Source organism: Balaenoptera physalus, assembly GCF_965194825.1.
Source record: "Balaenoptera physalus genome assembly, chromosome: 7".
Taxonomy (NCBI): domain Eukaryota; kingdom Metazoa; phylum Chordata; class Mammalia; order Artiodactyla; family Balaenopteridae; genus Balaenoptera; species Balaenoptera physalus.
The window spans coordinates 12,284,564-12,303,833 of NC_138886.1; the positions used below are offsets into that span (position 1 = coordinate 12,284,564).

The 19,270-nt window shown below is 40.1% G+C and overlaps 2 protein-coding genes across 7 annotated transcripts; both read left to right on the plus strand.

Annotated features, from left to right (window-relative positions):
• The first annotated feature begins 65 nt into the window (after window positions 1–65).
• Window positions 66–13,571, plus strand: ZBTB26 (zinc finger and BTB domain containing 26). Of its 5 annotated transcripts, XM_082467807.1 has the most exons (3): window positions 176–2,277; window positions 8,246–9,525; window positions 13,362–13,571. In XM_082467807.1, the coding sequence occupies exons 1-3, from the start codon at window positions 2,240–2,242 to the stop codon at window positions 13,364–13,366; spliced, it is 1,323 nt and encodes a 440-aa protein (XP_082323933.1). In that variant the 5' UTR covers window positions 176–2,239; the 3' UTR covers window positions 13,367–13,571. The 5 variants fall into 5 exon arrangements, with proteins under 5 accessions (XP_082323930.1, XP_082323932.1, XP_082323931.1 ...); XM_082467804.1 differs by lacking the exons at window positions 176–2,277; window positions 13,362–13,571 and adding an exon at window positions 66–140 and having other exon boundaries at window positions 8,246–12,638; XM_082467806.1 differs by lacking the exons at window positions 176–2,277; window positions 13,362–13,571 and adding an exon at window positions 76–136 and having other exon boundaries at window positions 8,246–12,638.
• An 81-nt stretch (window positions 13,572–13,652) lies between these two features.
• On the plus strand, window positions 13,653–18,202 carry ZBTB6 (zinc finger and BTB domain containing 6). Of its 2 annotated transcripts, none has more exons than XM_082467815.1 (2): window positions 13,653–13,742; window positions 14,870–18,202. In XM_082467815.1, the coding sequence occupies exon 2, from the start codon at window positions 14,879–14,881 to the stop codon at window positions 16,151–16,153; it is 1,275 nt and encodes a 424-aa protein (XP_082323941.1). In that variant the 5' UTR covers window positions 13,653–13,742; window positions 14,870–14,878; the 3' UTR covers window positions 16,154–18,202. The 2 variants fall into 2 exon arrangements, with proteins under 2 accessions (XP_082323941.1, XP_082323942.1); XM_082467816.1 differs by lacking the exon at window positions 13,653–13,742 and adding an exon at window positions 13,772–14,228.
• The last annotated feature ends 1,068 nt before the right edge of the window (window positions 18,203–19,270 follow it).

Below are 19,270 nucleotides of genomic sequence, written 5' to 3' on the forward strand. Positions count from 1 at the left end.
TTTGTCCGGCGAGGGCTGCCCTTCCGGTTCCGTTGGGTCCCCCTTTGGCTCGGGTTCCCTGCCCCTCCCCCTTCCCGGAGCCCCGAGGGGCCGGAGCTCCTGGCGGTGCCGGATCCTGACGGTGGCCTTCCCCTGGGTCTGTAAGTGCGGAGGCGGCCGGAGCGCCGGGTAGGGGTACGAGGTCTCTCAAAATGGAGCCCCCTTGGGGCCCTGGATTGGCCGGGACCTGCCCTGGGATGGGGGCCGAGGGGCTGGCCTAGGCCCGGGGGGACTTATGGAGCCCTAGGCCCGGCCCATGCTGTGCCCCGCCCCTTTCCCTTCCCAGTGTCTGGAGTGGGGAGCCTAAGGATGCCCCCAGGGACCTCCTCCTGGGACCCCAGCCGAGGGCTCAGCAGTTTGCTTGAACGCCCGACTCTGGCATCTTGTAGGAAGTGCCAGATCTGGGCCATGGCAAGGCCTCAGGGCCAGCCCGCGAGAATCATTATGAGTACTAAGCTAGGTTACCCTTTTGCCACTGGCAACAGCACCTTTATATTTCTGGCGCTATGTCAGGCACTGGGAATTCGTAAGATACTGTTCCAAGTTTCAGGGTCAAGTTTGGGAGCCAGATAAAAACAAATGAGTGCTCCTGCGATGTATGAATCAGTCATATATGTATGAACTGTTCAAGGGGCAGTTGCTGGGGAGGCTGAAGAAAGAAAGTGACTTCTCAATTTTATTTGTTGGAGAGGATAAGGTGGAGAAGGGCTTTTCCTACAGGAGGAACAGTTGCAATGCTGTGAAGGAATGACTGAGCATAACTTGTGTGGGAAGAGGAGGAGGGGGGCGCGGGGCTCTTGTGCAAAGGCTGAGATATGAGGCTGGGAAAGCAGACCGAGGTCCAGATAGTGAAGGTTTAATCCTAAAGGAGGTGGGTACTTTTTGAAGAATTTTGAGCAGGAGACTGGTATAGTCGGATTTGCACTGTAGAAAACATCTAGTTCTGGAGGTCAGCCTATAGGATAGGAATTTCTATAAACTGATTCTGGACTCTTTAGCTAAAGTCTACATGCCCTCATTGGAGATTCTTTTGAAGGAGTAGTGGGATCAGTCTAGTGAGAAGTAATGAAATCCTGAAATGGAGTTATGACAGTATTATTGGAAAGAAGGCAGGTAATGCTGTAGTGAATGCTGTAAAGACTCCATAATAAATTGGATGTTGAGGGTGAAAGAAGTATCAAAGCTGAGTCTTAGGTTTTAGGCCTGTGGTATTTGAAGAATGTTAATGCCATTATCAGCAATAAAACCATAAGCCTAGTGTAGATGACAAATTCATTTTTTGGATATGTTGACTTGAAGGCCTAGTGAGATAGCCACATGGAGCTGTCCAGTATAGAGTTGGAAATGCAAATCTGCAGCTCAACCTAAATGCTGTGGCTAGAGGAAAGGTTTGAATCATCATAGAGCGTAGAGGTGGAAGCCATGGGAATAGCTGGCATCAGGAAGGGGTTATTGAGAAAGAAGGGAATATTTGGGTGGGAATGGTTGCATTTACAAAGCAGAAAGAAAAATTAGAACTAACAGTAGTTGGTGTAGTAGCAGAAACAGAAGTAGATGATAAAATATAAGAAGTAGATGATAAATATAAGGGTTCCAGCAACCAAGAAGACTCAGAAGTCAAGAGAAGAGAATACTGAGAAGGGTCCACTGGGACAGTTGATACAGAGCATTTGGAGAATGAGGGGAAAGATGGCATTTCTTTATCAAGAGATCATGAGTGACCTTTTACAAAGCGATTTTAATAGAGTGATGAGGTGATAATATATGAAATAATGCAGACATCAAGTGGTTTGGTGTCAAATGAGAATGAAAAAAGGGCCACATATGAAGGATTTCACAAAGAAAATTGACAGGCTTTATTTACTTACTTACCTAGCATTTGCTTTTATAGAGCACAATTCCAGGCACTATTCTAAGTTCTTTTAAAAATTAACTTAATTTAAAAAATGAATTTACTTTAAAATTAATTTAATTTCTCATAACAACCCTATGAAGTAATATTCTTTGACAGGTGGGAAAACTGAAAAACAGAAGTGGTTAAGTAACTTGCCCAAGGTCACACAGTAACCAGTAGTAAGTGGTGGAGCAAGGTTTTGATTCTAGGAAATATGGTTTTACCCACTGCACTAAGCAGTGATTGAATATGGGAGTCAAAAGAATGGGAAAAATTTAAGCAAAGATAGACTCAATTAATAAAAAAATGGAGAGGCTTGGAAGGAGATCCAGATTGAGAAGAAGGTAAGTAATGGATTTATGTTTGTGTTATGTATTTGTTTTTTATTTCTTTTCTTCTGTCTTAGATTCTCTTCCAGTCTGTGCCATTTTAGGTCAGTTTCATTCACAGGTCAGTTTATGTCATGCTTTCATCTATTACTTATTATCTATAATCAGGTCTCCTCTTCAGCTTCAGAGCTGTATCCAGCTAGCTAATGGATCTTCTCCTTAATGTCATGCAGGCTCCTCTGGTTAAACACTTTAACACCTGACCCATGGTCATCCCTCCAATATTCCCTAGCTTATTGAATGACACTCTGTCAAAGATACCCAGTTTCTCAAACCAAATATCTTGGAGTCATCTTGACCTTTCATCTCTTGTTTCCCACCTTGGTCATCAAGTCCATCAGTTCTTTGTTTGAAATATCTCTAGAATCTGTTTCCTCTCTCCGTCCATATTATTTCCGCTCAGTATCCATATTATTCAGGCCCTCATTATTTCTATCTTGATCTGTTAAAGTAATAGCATACTAACAGGTTTTCTTGCTTCCACGCCTACTGTTCTCAGAGCCATTCTCCATAAGCTTTTGTTTTTGACTTATTGAGTTTTAGCCAGTGTAAGAGTTTAGATATCATGCATTTCAAGTGATAGAGTAGTAGCCTAGGGCAGGTATTTTTGATTAGCTTGAATTGAGGTTAAGTTTGGTTAAGATTAGCCATGAGGATGGAGAGTTAGGAATTTTTTAAATAGAGAAGGTAATAAAACATTGAGAAACCAAGACAGGCTTTCTGAGGAAGTAAGCATTAAGAAAACAGCAAAAAGTCAAGGACTAAGCTTTGAAGAATATACTTACCTTTACACAATTTAGTGAACCCTTGAGGAACAGATCAGCAAAAGAATGGTGGAAAACTGAGGCCAGTAGTTAAGTCACTTGCCCACTTCTGTACAACAGTTTAAGAAGAATGAACTAGGTCTATTTATTCAATATAAATAACCCTCAAAAGCAATAAATGAAAAAAGAAAGTTGCAAAACAATATATATGTAGTTTATAAGTAAGAAACCTAATTTTATTTTTTATCTTCTGTGGCTAGAAGTGTTGTTATATAGAAGTGTTGTTTTAAAAATGGAGGGGAGGGAGAGTCATTAAGGAAGAAACTTAGAACCAACTGAGAACTGAGTGGAAGGAGGCTGAGAGAGGGGACCTTTACTTTACCTATATTAAAAAATTTTTCCAAGAAGGGTATATTTCTGTAATCTTACAGTAAAACAAAAGAGTGAGACCTTGGAGAATGCAGTGTCATGAAAGTTACCCAAAAGAAGAAAATGATTGAGTTTTATAGAGAGAAAAGCTGTAGTTTATTACAACATCTTTGAAAAATGGCATATGGTGTTAATGAAAGACGAAGAAAGATTTCCAAGTAGCTGTGAGTGCTAAGTTGAAAGATAAAGGCACTTTTATGAGGTAGATGAGGAAACAGACTGACATACAGCTTTGGAGTTTATTATACAGAATAGAAAAGTTTTCCATTATTAGAGGCATTTTAGATAAGAAACATGGATATTTTTGCACTGCCCATCGCACAGCAGTGAACGTTGTTGAACGTAGAATATTCACTGATCCTTTCTGGTTACTCCTGTTTGAACAAAGGGAAATTTTCAAATCAGCTGGAACATTTGTTATGGAAATGATTATAGAAGAATTGTGTAAATATAAATAAAGAGAGAATGATCTTAAGTGAGACTATTCCTATTTCATTGATGTTTGAGAAATGGGTCATTTAAAACTTGCTGAGAGAAACTCAGCAGTATTTAGACTTAATCACAGTAACCTAGACAACAGATGATAACGACCTGAACCATGCCAATGGTAGTAAGAATATAGAGAGAGAATTTGGAAATCATTCTGTGGAAAGAATCAACAGAATGTGGGGACCAAGTCTCTATTCTACCTGATCAGATCTTTACTTTCTTTAAGTTACTAGACTATTAAAATAGTCATAATTTTATTAAGTTTTGTTTGTGAATGGCATTAATTTTCATTCTACAAAGATAAATACACAGTATGTGTATAGCTGATTCACTTTGTTATAAAGAAGAAACTAACACACCATTGTAAAGCAATTATACTCCAGTAAAGATGTTAAAAAAAAAAGATAAATACACAAAAGATAGAAAAATAATATAAAGTTAAAATAACTGAGAAAGGAAGTTAAGACGAGGATAATACATAAATGCTTTACTATTAAAGTCCTCTAGACTTGACACAAATTTGGCCTTAAGTTGTACTTTTTGTTCTTAAACATAAAACTTTTATTGAAGCATAACTAAATGCACAAAAGCATATCAATCATAAGTGTACAGCTGAATGGATATGAGCAGGGAGATCTGAACAGTCACACAGTTAACAGCCATAAGATAAAACTTCAGCTAGCCTAGTTGTTTCATACATGAATTTTGGCATCATGCAGCTTGGGCACCAGTTCTACCTCTAACATTTAATACTTTCCACCTCTCTTAAATTGAGCAAGTTATTTATGTTCACCAAGCTTGGGTTTCCTCATAGGCAAAGTGGAGATGATAATAATACCTACCTCATAGAGATTTTGAGGATTAAATGGGTCAACTTGGGTAAAGCACTTAGCACTATACCTGGTACTCAGCAAGGATTCAGTAAAGATTAGCTATCATTTTTCTTATTTTTAAACAAAATTAAACCAGTTCATATGAAACAAGTGTTCCTTTTTATTTTGACATTTTAGAAATTTTGTTTAAAATTTGGTTTTATGTTGTTAAAACTATTTTTTGGAAACAAACCCTAGAAAGACATTTTCCCCAGGGCACTCAAAAGAGGGTATCATGATAATGTAGAGCATCTCTACCATAGCTCAATAATAATTTCATAGGGAACATTAAGAGTTAATTATGGTTTTTGTTGAATGAGCTGTGTAAAAAATAACAGTTGGTCCTTGCCCTCAAATAACTAACAGTCTGTTGGAAAGAGAGACTAGTGACAAGAAACAATTAAAGGACAAACTGTGTGGCCTGGAAATAAGAGTTTATCAAAGGGAGACAGTACAGTGAGCTGAGACATTAAGGAAAACTTCTTAAACAGAATAATTTTTCCTCATATTCTTGGACTACAGCAGACAAATCAAGCACTTTCCTGAGATACCTGTTTGACTGCTTCTGTTGGTAAGTTTCTTGAGACTGATGAATAGGAAGTAAATGAAATTGTACTCCAACTCCCGTCTTTGGAACTTCAAGGAACAATCCCTGAGGACAGTTGTCTAAAGCATTGCAAGTACTGTCATATTATAGATGGAAGCAATTAATGCTCATTTTTCAGTGTGAGTAGGAAAATACTGACCTGTCAGTAAATTTAGGACAAGCTAAACCGCTAAGAAAGAATGCCCCTTTTGTTTGGCCACTTGAACAGCAGTCATTTATATAATTTCTAGTTATAAATTGGGACAGTCACTGTTTCCAGATCAAATATATTAAGCTACTGTAGTTGCTAAAACTGACCAGAGATAGATAATACAGTTGTGCCACTTTGTTTACTGATATAGTCCCTGTGTCTCCTAGATGTTTCCTTTTCATTTGATATTCACCACCTTTTCTATGATGCTGAATTTGCTTCTCTACATCCCTCCTCTCATCTTCATTGTGATTATTCATTATCTGTACACTCAGAGTGCCATACAAAGGGAAAGCTTATAATTTATGTATAAATATATTTTAATATACCTGTGCCATACCAGTTCCCCCTCCTAAATCTCACCTCTCTTTCAATGACATTTTAATTTGGCTGAAATCCTAAGTTTAAAACCTTTACACGTCACTTTTTTTCATTTTCTATCTCCAGTTACCAAGTTTTTTGAAATATCTTTTTGTTATTTTTCCTTGCTCCTTATTCCCATTTTCATTCCTTTCTAGGCTCTCATGGCCTCAGACCTGCAATGCTTATGCAGACACTGCATTGGTCTTCCTAACAGCAGTTCTTGCTTCTTACTACTGTCAAATGAATCGCATAGTTCAACAAATGCAAACTGAGCACCTGCCGTGTGTTTAGTACAATATCAGGTGATGGGAATACACACCAGTTTGAACAGAAGAGGGTTTGGCCAGTAATGTGGCTGCATTAAGTAGAATTTGAAGCCAAAGGAAAGAGTGTTTTGCCCTAGAAGATGCAGGTTCCCAGCATTAGCTCCATTGAATAGGGTGGAGATTCTTCTCTCTAATGCCATGTAGCTTGCAGTTTGGAGGGGAAGGAACAAGTATTGGTATCCTGAGTGTTATGTTAGAAGTACTTAGTTATAGGTCCAGTAGAGACAACTTTTCTAATCTAAGGGGTTAGGGAAGGGCCCTCAGAGGAAATAAAGGAGTCAGAATTGGCTAGGAATAGTGTTATGGACTAAAGAAATAACTGCTAAGGTTTGGAGTCAGTAGAGTGCTGTCATGAACCAGGCACTGAGCAATATGATTGAGACCTAGATTCTGCCTTTACGAGCTGGTGTTCTATGAGCCTTTGTAATTCAGTGTTCTAGAAGATAAAATTATAAAGATTGGGCTTCGGGGCCAGATGTTGCTAGGAACAGCTGGTTGTCTCGTGATTCTCAACTACGGAGTTGATGGATACATAAAGTTCAAGGTGAATTTATTGATGCACTGAGATTGTAGAGCTGCTTCTCAGGGGTAGACCTGATATACCTACTGATCTCACAGAAGACTGCTATATAGACTGGTGGATTGTCATTGTAAAAATAATAAATGTGTTGACAATATCATGTTGACATGGCTAACTTATCCTTCCCTTTAGAGTGACACATGGGAAGCCAAGTTATCAGAAAATCGTTTGAAGAGTATGGAATCAGAACATGGGGACTGTCTCCAAAGGAATTGCTTCATAAAGGGACAAATACACAGAGTTTTGGCAAAGACACCTTCTCTGTGGTTGAATGGTTTATGCCAGTGTTTACCTTAATTATTCTTAAATTTACTTGATCAGTTTATATTCAAGAGGTTAGTCTTCATCCAGGAGACAATGGGAGGTCACAGAAGGATTTTAGGCAGGAGTTGGATATAATCAGATCTGTGTTTTTGAAAGATGACGTGTGATGGTGTAGAAGTTGGATTAGAGGTAATAGAAGCTGGAACCAAGGAATATTTATGAATCAGTTCTAGTAGTCCGGTTGATGAGTAATGATGGATAAATAGGGATAAGGAAGAAAGAATAGAATCTAGTAAGGATTAACTAGATCCACCTTACTCCTACTCAGATTCCCACCAAGTGACTCATCTGGTTTTTCTCTGTCAAATATTTACTTCATATATCAAGAAATGTTTCTTAAGAAAGAGTTTAGGTTTGTCCAAAATGCACAGGATAAAGACCTGTGCCTTTGACACTGTCTAAAAGTTGTCCCTTTAGGCATGTGACTTTCATTTTATTGCAGAAATACTTGTATGAGTAAATTCACATCAGTTTAAACAGAAGAGGGTTTACCCAAGAATGGGGCAAGCAATGTCACTGCAGTAAAATACAAAGTGAAGGAAAAGAGTGTTTTGTCTTCGAAGAAGCAGGTTCACAGTATCATGCAAAATAAAGTAGTTATTTCATTATTACTTGTTGGGATGTTTTAGGTAGTTCTTGAAACCTGATAGAATTATCATTTGAGAAGCAAAAAAAATGCCCTTGGACTAACTCAAGCACTGTTCTTGTATTAAGCATCTTAAAAAGTTGAATGAATACCAAGCTGTTTACACGGATACAAGTCCACTCCTTAGGTGCAATTGACACTTGATGTTGGTAAGGAGTAATTTTTAACAGCCTTTGAAAGCAGTTATACTAGCTTTCTCTTTCAAGGAAAATTTTATTCAGATACGTATAAACAGGTATGACAACACAAATTTGGTTTTGGAAGGAAAATCCAGGTTTTCTTAATTGTTTGTATTTTCTTAAATTCATCCTTTTTAACATTTCTGTTCTTTAGGTCTGCCAAAATGTCTGAAAGATCAGATCTCCTTCACTTCAAGTTTGAAAATTATGGAGATTCAATGTTACAAAAAATGAACAAATTAAGAGAAGAGAATAAATTTTGTGATGTTACAGTTCTCATAGATGATATTGAGGTACAGGGGCATAAAATTGTGTTTGCTGCAGGTTCCCCCTTCTTAAGAGACCAATTTTTACTGAACGATTCCAGAGAGGTGAAAATCTCCATATTACAGAGTTCCGAAGTGGGGAGACAATTGCTCTTATCCTGTTACAGTGGTGTGCTGGAATTCCCTGAGATGGAACTGGTAAATTACTTGACGGCTGCGAGCTTTCTTCAGATGAGCCACATTGTAGAACGGTGCACACAGGCCTTGTGGAAGTTTATAAAGCCAAAACAACCAATGGATAGTAAAGAGGGATGTGAACCGCAGAGTGCTTCTCCCCAGTCAAAAGAACATCAGGGAGATGCCAGAGGCTCCCCAAAGCAGGACTCACCTTGTATCCATCCATCTGAAGACAGTATGGATATGGAGGACAGTGATATTCAGATTGTTAAGGTAGAATCTATTGGGGATGTATCAGAGGTTAGAAGTAAAAAAGATCAGAACCAGTTTATTTCTTCTGAACCCACTGCTTTACATTCATCAGAGCCCCAGCACTCCCTGATAAATTCAACTGTGGAAAACAGAGTAAGTGAAATAGAACAAAACCACCTCCACAATTATGCCCTGTCTTACACAGGCAGTGATAACATCATCATGGCCTCAAAAGATGTCTTTGGGCCTAATATTCGAGGTGTAGACAAAGGCCTACAGTGGCATCACCAATGCCCAAAGTGTACCAGGGTGTTTCGTCACCTGGAGAACTACGCCAACCATTTAAAAATGCACAAACTCTTTATGTGTCTACTCTGCGGCAAGACTTTTACTCAGAAAGGCAACCTTCATCGACACATGCGTGTGCATGCCGGCATTAAACCTTTCCAGTGTAAAATCTGTGGGAAAACCTTTTCTCAGAAGTGTTCCTTACAGGATCATCTTAACCTTCACAGTGGAGATAAGCCCCATAAATGTAACTATTGTGACATGGTTTTTGCACATAAGCCAGTTTTGAGGAAACATCTTAAACAGCTGCATGGCAAAAACAGCTTTGATAATGCCAATGAAAGAAATGTGCAAGACCTCACAGTGGACTTTGATTCTTTTGCATGTACAACAGTCACAGACTCTAAAGGGTGTCAGCCACAGCCTGATGCGACACAGGTCCTGGATGCAGGTAAACTGGCCCAAGCTGTCCTGAACTTAAGGAATGATAGTACTTGTGTGAATTGAGTAGGGCCTTTATGCTCCTAACTAGAACTGACTGCAAACATGGCAATAGTCTGAGTCTTTTTAGGAGTGATTTTGCGAATTTGACTTCTCCAAAGCCTCTGTGCTTTGGAAGTCATAGGGGTGAGTCAAAGCACTAATAGACCAGGCAACTTGCCACTTGGAGTGGTCTTGCCTTCCTTTTGCCCTTTCCCATGTTCTGTTTTGAATTATTTATCCTGTGATGTCTGTTTTCCTTTCCCAAGGAGTATTCCACCTGTCTACCTAACATTGACTTATGTCTTAGACTGACACTGTTTTAGACTTTTCACTGGGCACATTGTGAAGGTACCAACAAGTTAATAATATCACCTCCAATCCACTAATAGATGCTATGCTAAGAGAAGCAAATAATATTTTTCATTGGCAGAAAATAAGCTGAGATATAAGGAGATACTGCTGTTGGCCTGAATATGTGATAGAATTTGTAGTTGCCTTGCCTACTGATAATTCATCTATGTCTGATAAATGAATGAATCTGCTTCCTACAATTTGTACTTGTCTTGGAGCTGGCTATAGTATTTTAGATTATTCTGTACTCTTTTCAACAGTATATGGCCCAACTTCACATCATTGAAGTTCACATAGACCAGAGTACAATATTTTTAGCAACACCTGCAGACAGATAGTTAGGAATCGGCATGGGGAGCATAATCAACAAAGGATAGTAGTACAGTTGTACAACAGTACTTATTTGGGAGGTCTTCCCCCAAAAGAAGCCAAATGTTTATAATTAATCTCTAACTTACTTGGTGATGCTTTTGAAGTCAGGATTGCTCCAGGCACATTTAAAGTGTGCTAACGCATAATGGTCTCTCTAAAAAGGGGCTATCTGGAGTCATTCTCTAGGCTTTGTTTTAGAAGTTAGCCATCAGTAAGGTGAGTTTGGCCTTCAGAGTTTTGTCCAGTGTATTGTAATAGTCTCTGAATTCTCATTTCCTTGTGTACCTTAACTTCTAAAATGGATGAAAAAAGTGGGTCACAGGAGCAATCAGGTTTTTGCATTTAGATATTCCTATAAAGGTACATAGTCCCACCTTGTCACCTCTGATAGATCACTAATACAAAGTTGATTTTCCATTATGGAAAAACAAAACAACTGTTTTTCCTAAAGCACATGTTATAGTCCAGAAATAAAATTTTGAGTCTTATTAGCTTCTGACCCATGAGTTAGATTTAGGTAATAGGAGTGTTTGAGTCCATAGAGAATCTTAAGAGATCATTTAGTCCACCTCTCTTTTTTTAAGTTGGGATATCCAAAGCCCAAAGAGGTGGCCTGGCCAAGGTTAGCCAAAGTAGATAGGTAACGAAATATGAGCTACAGTCTCCTCACTTCTCATTGTCCCTTGGCTTGAAAAGATTTAGTACATGATCAAGAATACCTTAATAAAAAGTTCCTAGTTTGTGCTTCCCCTCTGTGAATCACTGTTTGCTTTCTGAGACATCCTGGATTTTGCAAACAAAACATCACAGAAGGATTTATTTTTGTAAGTTAATTATTTTTTGGTTAGGATGAATATTACATTTTTCCTAAGCAAGTGACTGATTTGCTAGATGTTGATTAGGAAGGGCAAGGACAAGTAAGAATAATGTGAGAAGGATCCAAATGTGAAACTGATTTTGTCTTGAAACAGTGTTTATTTAGTTTCCATCAGGATTTTCTGTTTTTGTTTCTGAGCTATGAGAGTCCATGTACAGATAAACCAAAAATTAGTTTTAACTTGAGTAGTCAGAGGGAGTTCTTAAAGTTGTTATAATTTGATGCATTTATATGTGAATCTGATTTGAAGTATAATTTCTACCTTTTGTTAAAAGATTTTAAATGAGAATAAAATTGAGTGATAAGACTAACAGGTATCTATGCCTAATGTCACTCATTATATGGTCCATTGATGCTGCCTAGCATTCTGGTTTTTATATGATCCAGCCAAAGAGTACCAATTCTATGCAACAGTGAGACACTAACATGTTAACCAATGTTTCGCTATTTTCTCTGAACATCGTTTTATCACAGGGAAATTTCAAGTTGGAGTGCTTCCTCTGCTTACATTCATGTCCTGTTTTTGTTACTGGTTTGAAGACTAAAAGGCATGGGTTCAAATAAGATTGGTCTCTTTGGTTGGAGACTATTCCTGGATTCATTCAGACATTCAAGAGACATTTATTGAACACCTACTATTGCCAGGCACTATGCTAGATACTGAGGATATGAAGGTAAGATTGCTATGGTCCCTGCCCTCACAGAGCTTACAGTCTCATGTAGTCTTAGTGAGATAAGGTGTCAATTTGGTTTTATCCTAGGAAGAATAAAGAAAACTGCCTTGCTTTCTTTGATCACTTTAAATTAGCATCTTGATGGTTTTGTATCACTGAATCTTCTAGTTCTCACCTTTTTCAACTGCAAACTACTGACATGGTTTACAGTGTCTCCCATTTCTTGGCTGGAGAGGTGTTCTGTTTCTGTGAGACATTTTCTTAATTTTGGTGGTACTTGACTTTTCTCTTTCTTTGTTTATACATGTTTCTTAGATTGTATTGCAAAGTGGTCAAGTTACTGATATCAAATATGTTTTACAGGGGAAGATGACTTTCAAAACTAGTCGTATTCTTGTAGAGGAGGAAGATTTTTTAAAACCTTAGACATTCAGCATTTGTATTTTATGGATCCCCAGGATAACTAAAAAGGAGAGAGGGCTCTCTTCACCATAGTTTGGTTTTTAAAAAATTACTGTGTCACAGTTATTTATTTATTATTTAATTTTAAAGGCAAACTCCAAACCGAAGTGGCTCTGAGGTAAATCAGATGTGGTTTTAATTTGTTTTAGTTTCCTTATTAGAAGGTCTATAAATGGAGGGTGACCAGTGTCACTACTTCTAAGATATTATCCTAAACAAACAACCCAGAACATTTTATTTCAGCTGGTGAATAGCTGTTCTAAATCTGTTGTATGTTAGACATACTGTGAACTACCTCTTCACTTATTATGGGGAAGTTTCCTTAATAAAAGTTTGACAATTAAAGCTCTGGTGTCAGTGGTTTATTTTCTCTCTCCCCTCCTGCTTCCCTTTCCAATTGCTTGAATTTGAATACAGGAATGCTTTCTTCACTCCTATTCTTGAAAAGACATTAATCAAGCACGCTGAGCTTGGCTTCAGAAGCAAATCTGGGCTAACCAGAAATTGTTACTAGGGTCAGTTACTTCCTCCTGTGCTATTGACTGAGGGGATGGAGCAACTGCTTTTAAGAATTAGCTGAGACATTCCTTCATTTGGCAAATCCTTGACGCCTACTAAGTTCTAGACTTCGCGAATGCAAGGAGCAGTAAGTCACTGTCCTAAATACCTCTGCCTAGGTGGGACACAGATTTCAATACAGGTACGATAATTGCCGTCATTAAGGCAGCCAAAGGGTTTACTGGTTCCCAGTTGGGAGCCAAGTAATTCACGGGCAGTTCAGGATGGCTTCAGGGATTATGTGATTTAGGAACGATGGATGAATGGGATTTTGAAGGATGAGTGGTAGGAGGGATAGAGCATGTTGGAGGAAACAGCCGGGCCAACGGTTTAGAAGGCCTGGGTTTGCCAAGGAAGTGAGAGGGGTAGGGGCGTGGGGAGGAAGCGATAGGTTGAGCGGTGAGGTGGGATCCAGATCCTGATGGGGCATTAGCTAGGCAATCTCGAATACTGATCCCGATGGCACTCTCCTCTCCTTACCTCCGCCACCTTTTAAATTGTATATTTCAGGGTAAGCAGAGGACCTGGCCCCTAATAATCCGGGAGGGCCTCCCAGGGGTCCCGGTGCTGGGAACTCTGACAGACGCGCTGTACCCCAACTTCACAACCTGTCTGCTATTCGGATCTTGAGGAGAGCTCACGGAGGGGACCGGCTTGCGTACCGAAAGTGGGACAGGAGAGATGGGACTTGCCAGAATTCGGGGGCTTTTCTGTTATTCCAGGCGTGGGGGGAGTATGGGAGACTGTCTCAGGATGTCCTTCCGGGACGCCCAGCGGGCCCCAATAAAGAATGAAGCTAGTTGACACCGGATGTGTTTCCTCCCAGATTGACCCCACCTTCCGGCCTGGGCCGCCGCTGCAGTGGAAAGCTCGGCTCTGGTTTCTGAGTCGGTGAGTGAGCGCGTGGGAAACTCCGGCAGGTGGGGAAGCCGGAGGAGGAGGCGGAGGAGGAGGAGGGCAGCAGCGAGGCGCGGCCCGGGAGTGGCTGGAGGGGTGCTGCAGACACCTGGCCGTCAGGACCTTGGTCCTGGCAGGCTTGGCTCGGGAAGACCTATGTGGCGAACTGGAGGATCTTCCAGGCCACCTGGGGTCCGGATTCAGTTCAACAGATATTCCCGAAGCTGCCCCTGCTCTGTGCCTGCCCTTGTGCTCGCTGCAGGAACTCAGATGAACCAGGCTCCTTTTCGTGGTGTTCTGAGAGCAACTGACTCTGTCCGGGAGACGGGTGGATAAATCTTACTTGATTTGAGCCTTCAGCCAAATCACTAGCTGAAAGCGCGAATGTAACACGTGCAAAGGTGTAATTGGGTCTTCTTGTCTGGCCAGTGGTGAAAATCTAAATATCAAAGAAGCTTCAGTGTAAAAGATAGAGGAGAGGTAAAGCCATAACGTTGGTGAAGGCCAAATAATGAAAGATCTTGTATTTGCTAAGAAGGTTAGGCTGTCCTGGAGGTAGAGGAGAGCAATGGAGGATTTAAAGCAGAAGAGTAAAATAGAATTTTTAAAAAAGTTTTAAAAGATGTTAATCTGGTGCCACTTAGGAGGGTAGTTTGGAATGTAGGAGAGTGTCATATCAAGGAGACTGCATTGGTCCAGGTGAACAGAAGGAAGACCTGCAGTAGTGATGAGGAGTAGGAAGTTTGGAGATTACATTAAGGTTTCTAATTTGGGAAACTGAGTTAAGTCCACTTAGTAGTGGGCATTAACAATGTCCTTGAACACAAGGCACATACAGTTTAGTCAAGGAGAAAAACATAGAAACTGTTGAGTACAATTCAACGTAATAAGTTATGTAACAAAAGTATGAAAGATGTACCACAAGATCATAGAGAAATGCGTTTTATTTTTCTGGGTCTTGAGATGGTTATATAGGGGTTCACTCTTAGCGCCCAGATTAGAATTTGAGTTGTCTTTTACCCAGTTTAGGTTTAGGATTTTTTGATTGTTTGTTTTTACTATCACAGTGTAGGAAAGCATCCCCGATCCTTACATCAATGTTTATGTTTTATTTTGCTTAGATTGTGACCATGGCTGCTGAGTCTGATGTTCTGCACTTCCAGTTTGAACAGCAAGGAGATGTAGTCTTGCAGAAAATGAATCTCTTGAGACAGCAGAATTTATTTTGTGATGTTTCAATTTATATTAATGACACTGAGTTCCAGGGGCACAAGGTGATTTTAGCTGCTTGCTCCACTTTTATGAGAGATCAATTTTTACTCACGCAGTCAAAACATGTCAGAATCACCATCTTGCAGAGTGCAGAAGTTGGCAGAAAATTGTTGCTCTCTTGCTACACTGGAGCACTTGAAGTTAAAAGGAAAGAGCTTTTGAAATACTTGACTGCTGCTAGTTACCTTCAGATGGTTCACATTGTGGAAAAGTGCACAGAAGCTTTGTCGAAATATCTGGAAATTGATCTTTCTATGAAAAATAACAATCAACATGCTGACCTGTGTCAATCCTCTGATCCAGATGTTAAGAATGAAGAAGAAAATTCAGATAAAGACTGTGAGATCATTGAAATTTCAGAGGATAGTCCTGTAAACATAGATTTCCATGTTAAAGAAGAAGAAAGCAATGCTTTACAGTCTGCAGTAGAGAGCTTGACATCAGAAAGAAAGGAAATGAAGTCACCGGAGCTGTCTTCAGTAGACGTAGGTTTTAAAGACAGTGAAATTCGTATCCTCCATGTGGAATCAATCAGTACTGGGGGTGTAGAAAATGGGAAGTTTTCACAGCCTTGTACCTCTTCAAAAGCAAGCATGTATTTCTCGGAAACACAGCATTCACTGATCAATTCTACAGTTGAGAGCAGAGTGGCAGAAGTTCCTGGGAATCAAGATCAGGGCTTATTCTGTGAGAATACTGAAGGAAGTCATGGTACAGTGAATGAGATTCAGAATCTAGAGGATGCTTTTTCCCTGAGGCACCAGTGCCCCCGGTGCCCTCGGGGGTTTCTTCACGTTGAAAACTATCTGCGCCACCTTAAGATGCATAAACTGTTCTTGTGCTTACAGTGTGGGAAAACATTTACACAAAAGAAAAATCTCAACCGGCACATTCGAGGGCACATGGGCATACGGCCCTTTCAGTGTACTGTATGCCTGAAGACATTTACTGCTAAAAGCACACTTCAGGACCACTTGAACATACACAGTGGGGATCGGCCATACAAATGCCACTGTTGTGACATGGATTTCAAGCACAAATCTGCTCTCAAAAAGCACTTAACCTCTGTCCATGGCAGAAGCAGTGGTGAAAAACTACCCAGGCATGATCTGGAAAGGCAAAATCGACTATAATTAGAATCACACCTTGCTATGTAAGCCTTACATCATTCTGTTAGGCAAGTCTTTCTATAGAAATGCAGCATTTGTAATATTGCATTTCCAACCCGATCTTTGGGTCTTATTTTTGGTCTACCTACACAAGTTATTCTTTCTGAACTTGTACTACCAGTTCCAAAGTGTGGGAGACATGTTAAAGCTGAGAGGATGCTGTCTTATCTCATACATTATATATAAGTCCCAGTGGTTTACCTAGAGAAATAGTGTTCCTCTTAAATATTCTTGATTCTAGTGACAGAGGATCCAGCAGTATTTCCAGATTCTGATTTTGAGTCTCTAGATAATTGATATAAGTGTAAAATCCAACCATACCATAACTTCAATAAATTAGGATAATGGGAAGAGAAAATAAAATTTAAAACATACTATTACCCATTATTAGTGATTTTAAAAACGGATAGGACTAGTGAATTTTTTTTTTAACCAACTCTATTGGATTCTAAACTAAACACCAAGGTATCTATTGTTTTAAACCATAAAGGAACACAATTCAAATTCACTTGGAAGTAGCAGACTTTCCTTATACATAAGCTAATATTCCTTACAATAATATTTCCATGAGTTGTTAGTATACATATTTTAGAAATGATTAATTGGGCCCAGGTTTCTTGATTTTATTTAATACGGTTACATTTAATAATTTTGTGGCCAGTAAAATTATACCATTGGCATGAAGCTCTAAGATATTTTTTCTGTTTCCTTTTTGAAATTTATTTTATTTGTTGGTTAACGTACAGTAAAATTGACCTTTGTTTTTGGTGTACAGTTCTATGAATTTTTACATATGTACAGATTTATGCAACCACCACTGCAATTAGGATACAGAACATTCCATCACCCTCCAAAACTCCTTTATGCTTCCCCTTTGTAGTCAGCTTCTCATCCTAGCACTAAACCCAGGCAACAGTTCTCCATCATTATAATTTTGCCTTTTCTGAAATATCATAAATGGAACCTTATAGTATGTTCCTCTTTATTAAAAAAAAAATTATTATTTCTTTTGGCTGCGCTGGGTCTTAGTTGCAGCACACGGGATCTTTTAGTTGCGGCATGTGGACTTCTTGGTTGCAGCATGCATGTGGGATCTAGTTCCCTGACCAGGGATCGAACCCAGGCCCCTTTCATTGGGAGCACGGAGTCTTACCCACTGGACTACCAGGGAAATCCGTAGCATGTTCCCTTTTGATATGCTTTTTTCACTCAGCATAATGCCTTTGAGACTCATCCATGTTGCTGTGTGTGTCAGTAGTTCATTCCTTTTTTTATCTTGAATTGGCAATATATATTAGTTTTCTTACTGTCACTAGATGAGCAGTTTAAATATGGGTAGCTATTAGTATTCTCTTAATAACTTTTTTCATTTACATTAATGCAATTTTTATAACCCTCCCTAGAGTTTTCTTTTTTCATTTTTTCTAAAGTATTCTATTTGCCTTTTCCCCCTCAGTTTTATGAGATGTACTTGACATACATCACTTTATGAGTTTAAGGTGTATAGCATAATATTCTGACTTACATATATTGAAATACTTAGTGCAATAAATTTAGTAAGGATCCATCATCTCATAGAGATACAATAAAAAGAGAGCAAAAAACCATTTTATTTTTCTTTTTATGAGGATATTGACTGAAAAAAATGCACAATGCGAGAGTTGCTGTAAGGACACTAAGGATTAAGTGGTCATGGAGGTAGAAGGGGCAGAGGACCCATCACACCCCACTGCACCCTCTGGACTTCCTGTTAGGTGAGAATTATAAACCTCCTACTTCTTTTAGTCACTGTTTTCCAGTCACTCATAAATAAAAATTGTCTGCACAGGGAGCACCAGGGCCAGGGCAGGGGAGGGTGCGTCCCTGTACCATTAAAATGCTCACTTTAAGTTCCTGTCTTGAACAGGTTTAAGATAAAAGTGTACAGTTCTGTGGGCCACTTACGTCTGAAAGTAAGATGTTTCCTCCTAACAAGTTGAAAACGATTTTAATAAAAAGTTGTTTTTGCCAGCAGGTTTCTCACATGTCGTGCTCGTGAGGCTCAAGCAATTCAGTGGTTGGGAACTTGGGTCTCCAAGTGGTCGCTGTCGGGCAGTGGTTGGATATGGGGTCATTTGTTTTTTGGAAGTTTACGATTTTTTTCAGCCTGTCCTCCCAATTTGCTGAGTCCCAAGGCATCTTGAGATGAGTTTTCTGTCTCTGCAATACCACCTTGTCATCACGATTCCTTGCCAAGATGTCCAGGTCGGCCCTTTTCTTTCTTGTCAGACAAGCGGCTGATAGAGGACTTGATGACCTTCTTCCTGGGGGCTTTGGGCAGCGAGTCCTGGCTGCTGTTACTACTGCTGGGGTTGCTCACGGGGCCATCCTGCAAACCTTTTGAGTTGTGCCCAGCCCTGGTGTCCTCAGGGCTGACTGTGTGCAGCGCCCCTTTGTGCATCCGGTCCAGCCGAAGGGACAGCGGGGAGGAGGGGGCCGAGGTTCCACATTTTATGGTCATCTTGTCATCTTGTACCGCTTCTCGGGAAGCTGGTGTCCTGGAAGTCTCCTCACGCAGCGCTGGCAGCCGGCCTTTCTGGGGGTGCGGCCACACCATGCTGCTGCTGAAGGAGTCTGCGGGCCCATCTGCCACGGGGAACCTGACATCTGGGACGCTGCCCAAGTGGGGTCGGCCTTGGTGATGGAGCTCCTCTCAGCCTCGTCTGGTCCAGTTCAGCTCTCAGGGCTTCCAGGTTTAGTCTTAGCTGATCCTTACCATGTTGCATTTCTTCTAACTGCGTTTTTGCATTCTCAACTTCTAGTAGGAGAGACTTCTTCTCTGCTAGAGTAGCTGTTCTCTCTTTAAGATGAAGCTGAAGCCTCTTGTTAGATTCTGAAAGAAGCTTGTTAACAGTGTCCGATAAGCGTTTATTATGTTCTTCATTCATTTTCTCTCTGCCGTGCCTTGGAGAGTGCAGCCACACTCTGGGCCAGCTCCGCCTCCACCTTGGGGAGCACCTCTGCTATCTGCAGGGTCTGCTGCAGCTTCTGCTGTGCCAGCTCCAGGCGTTCTTGCAACTGGCAGTTTTTAGCCTCAGTTTC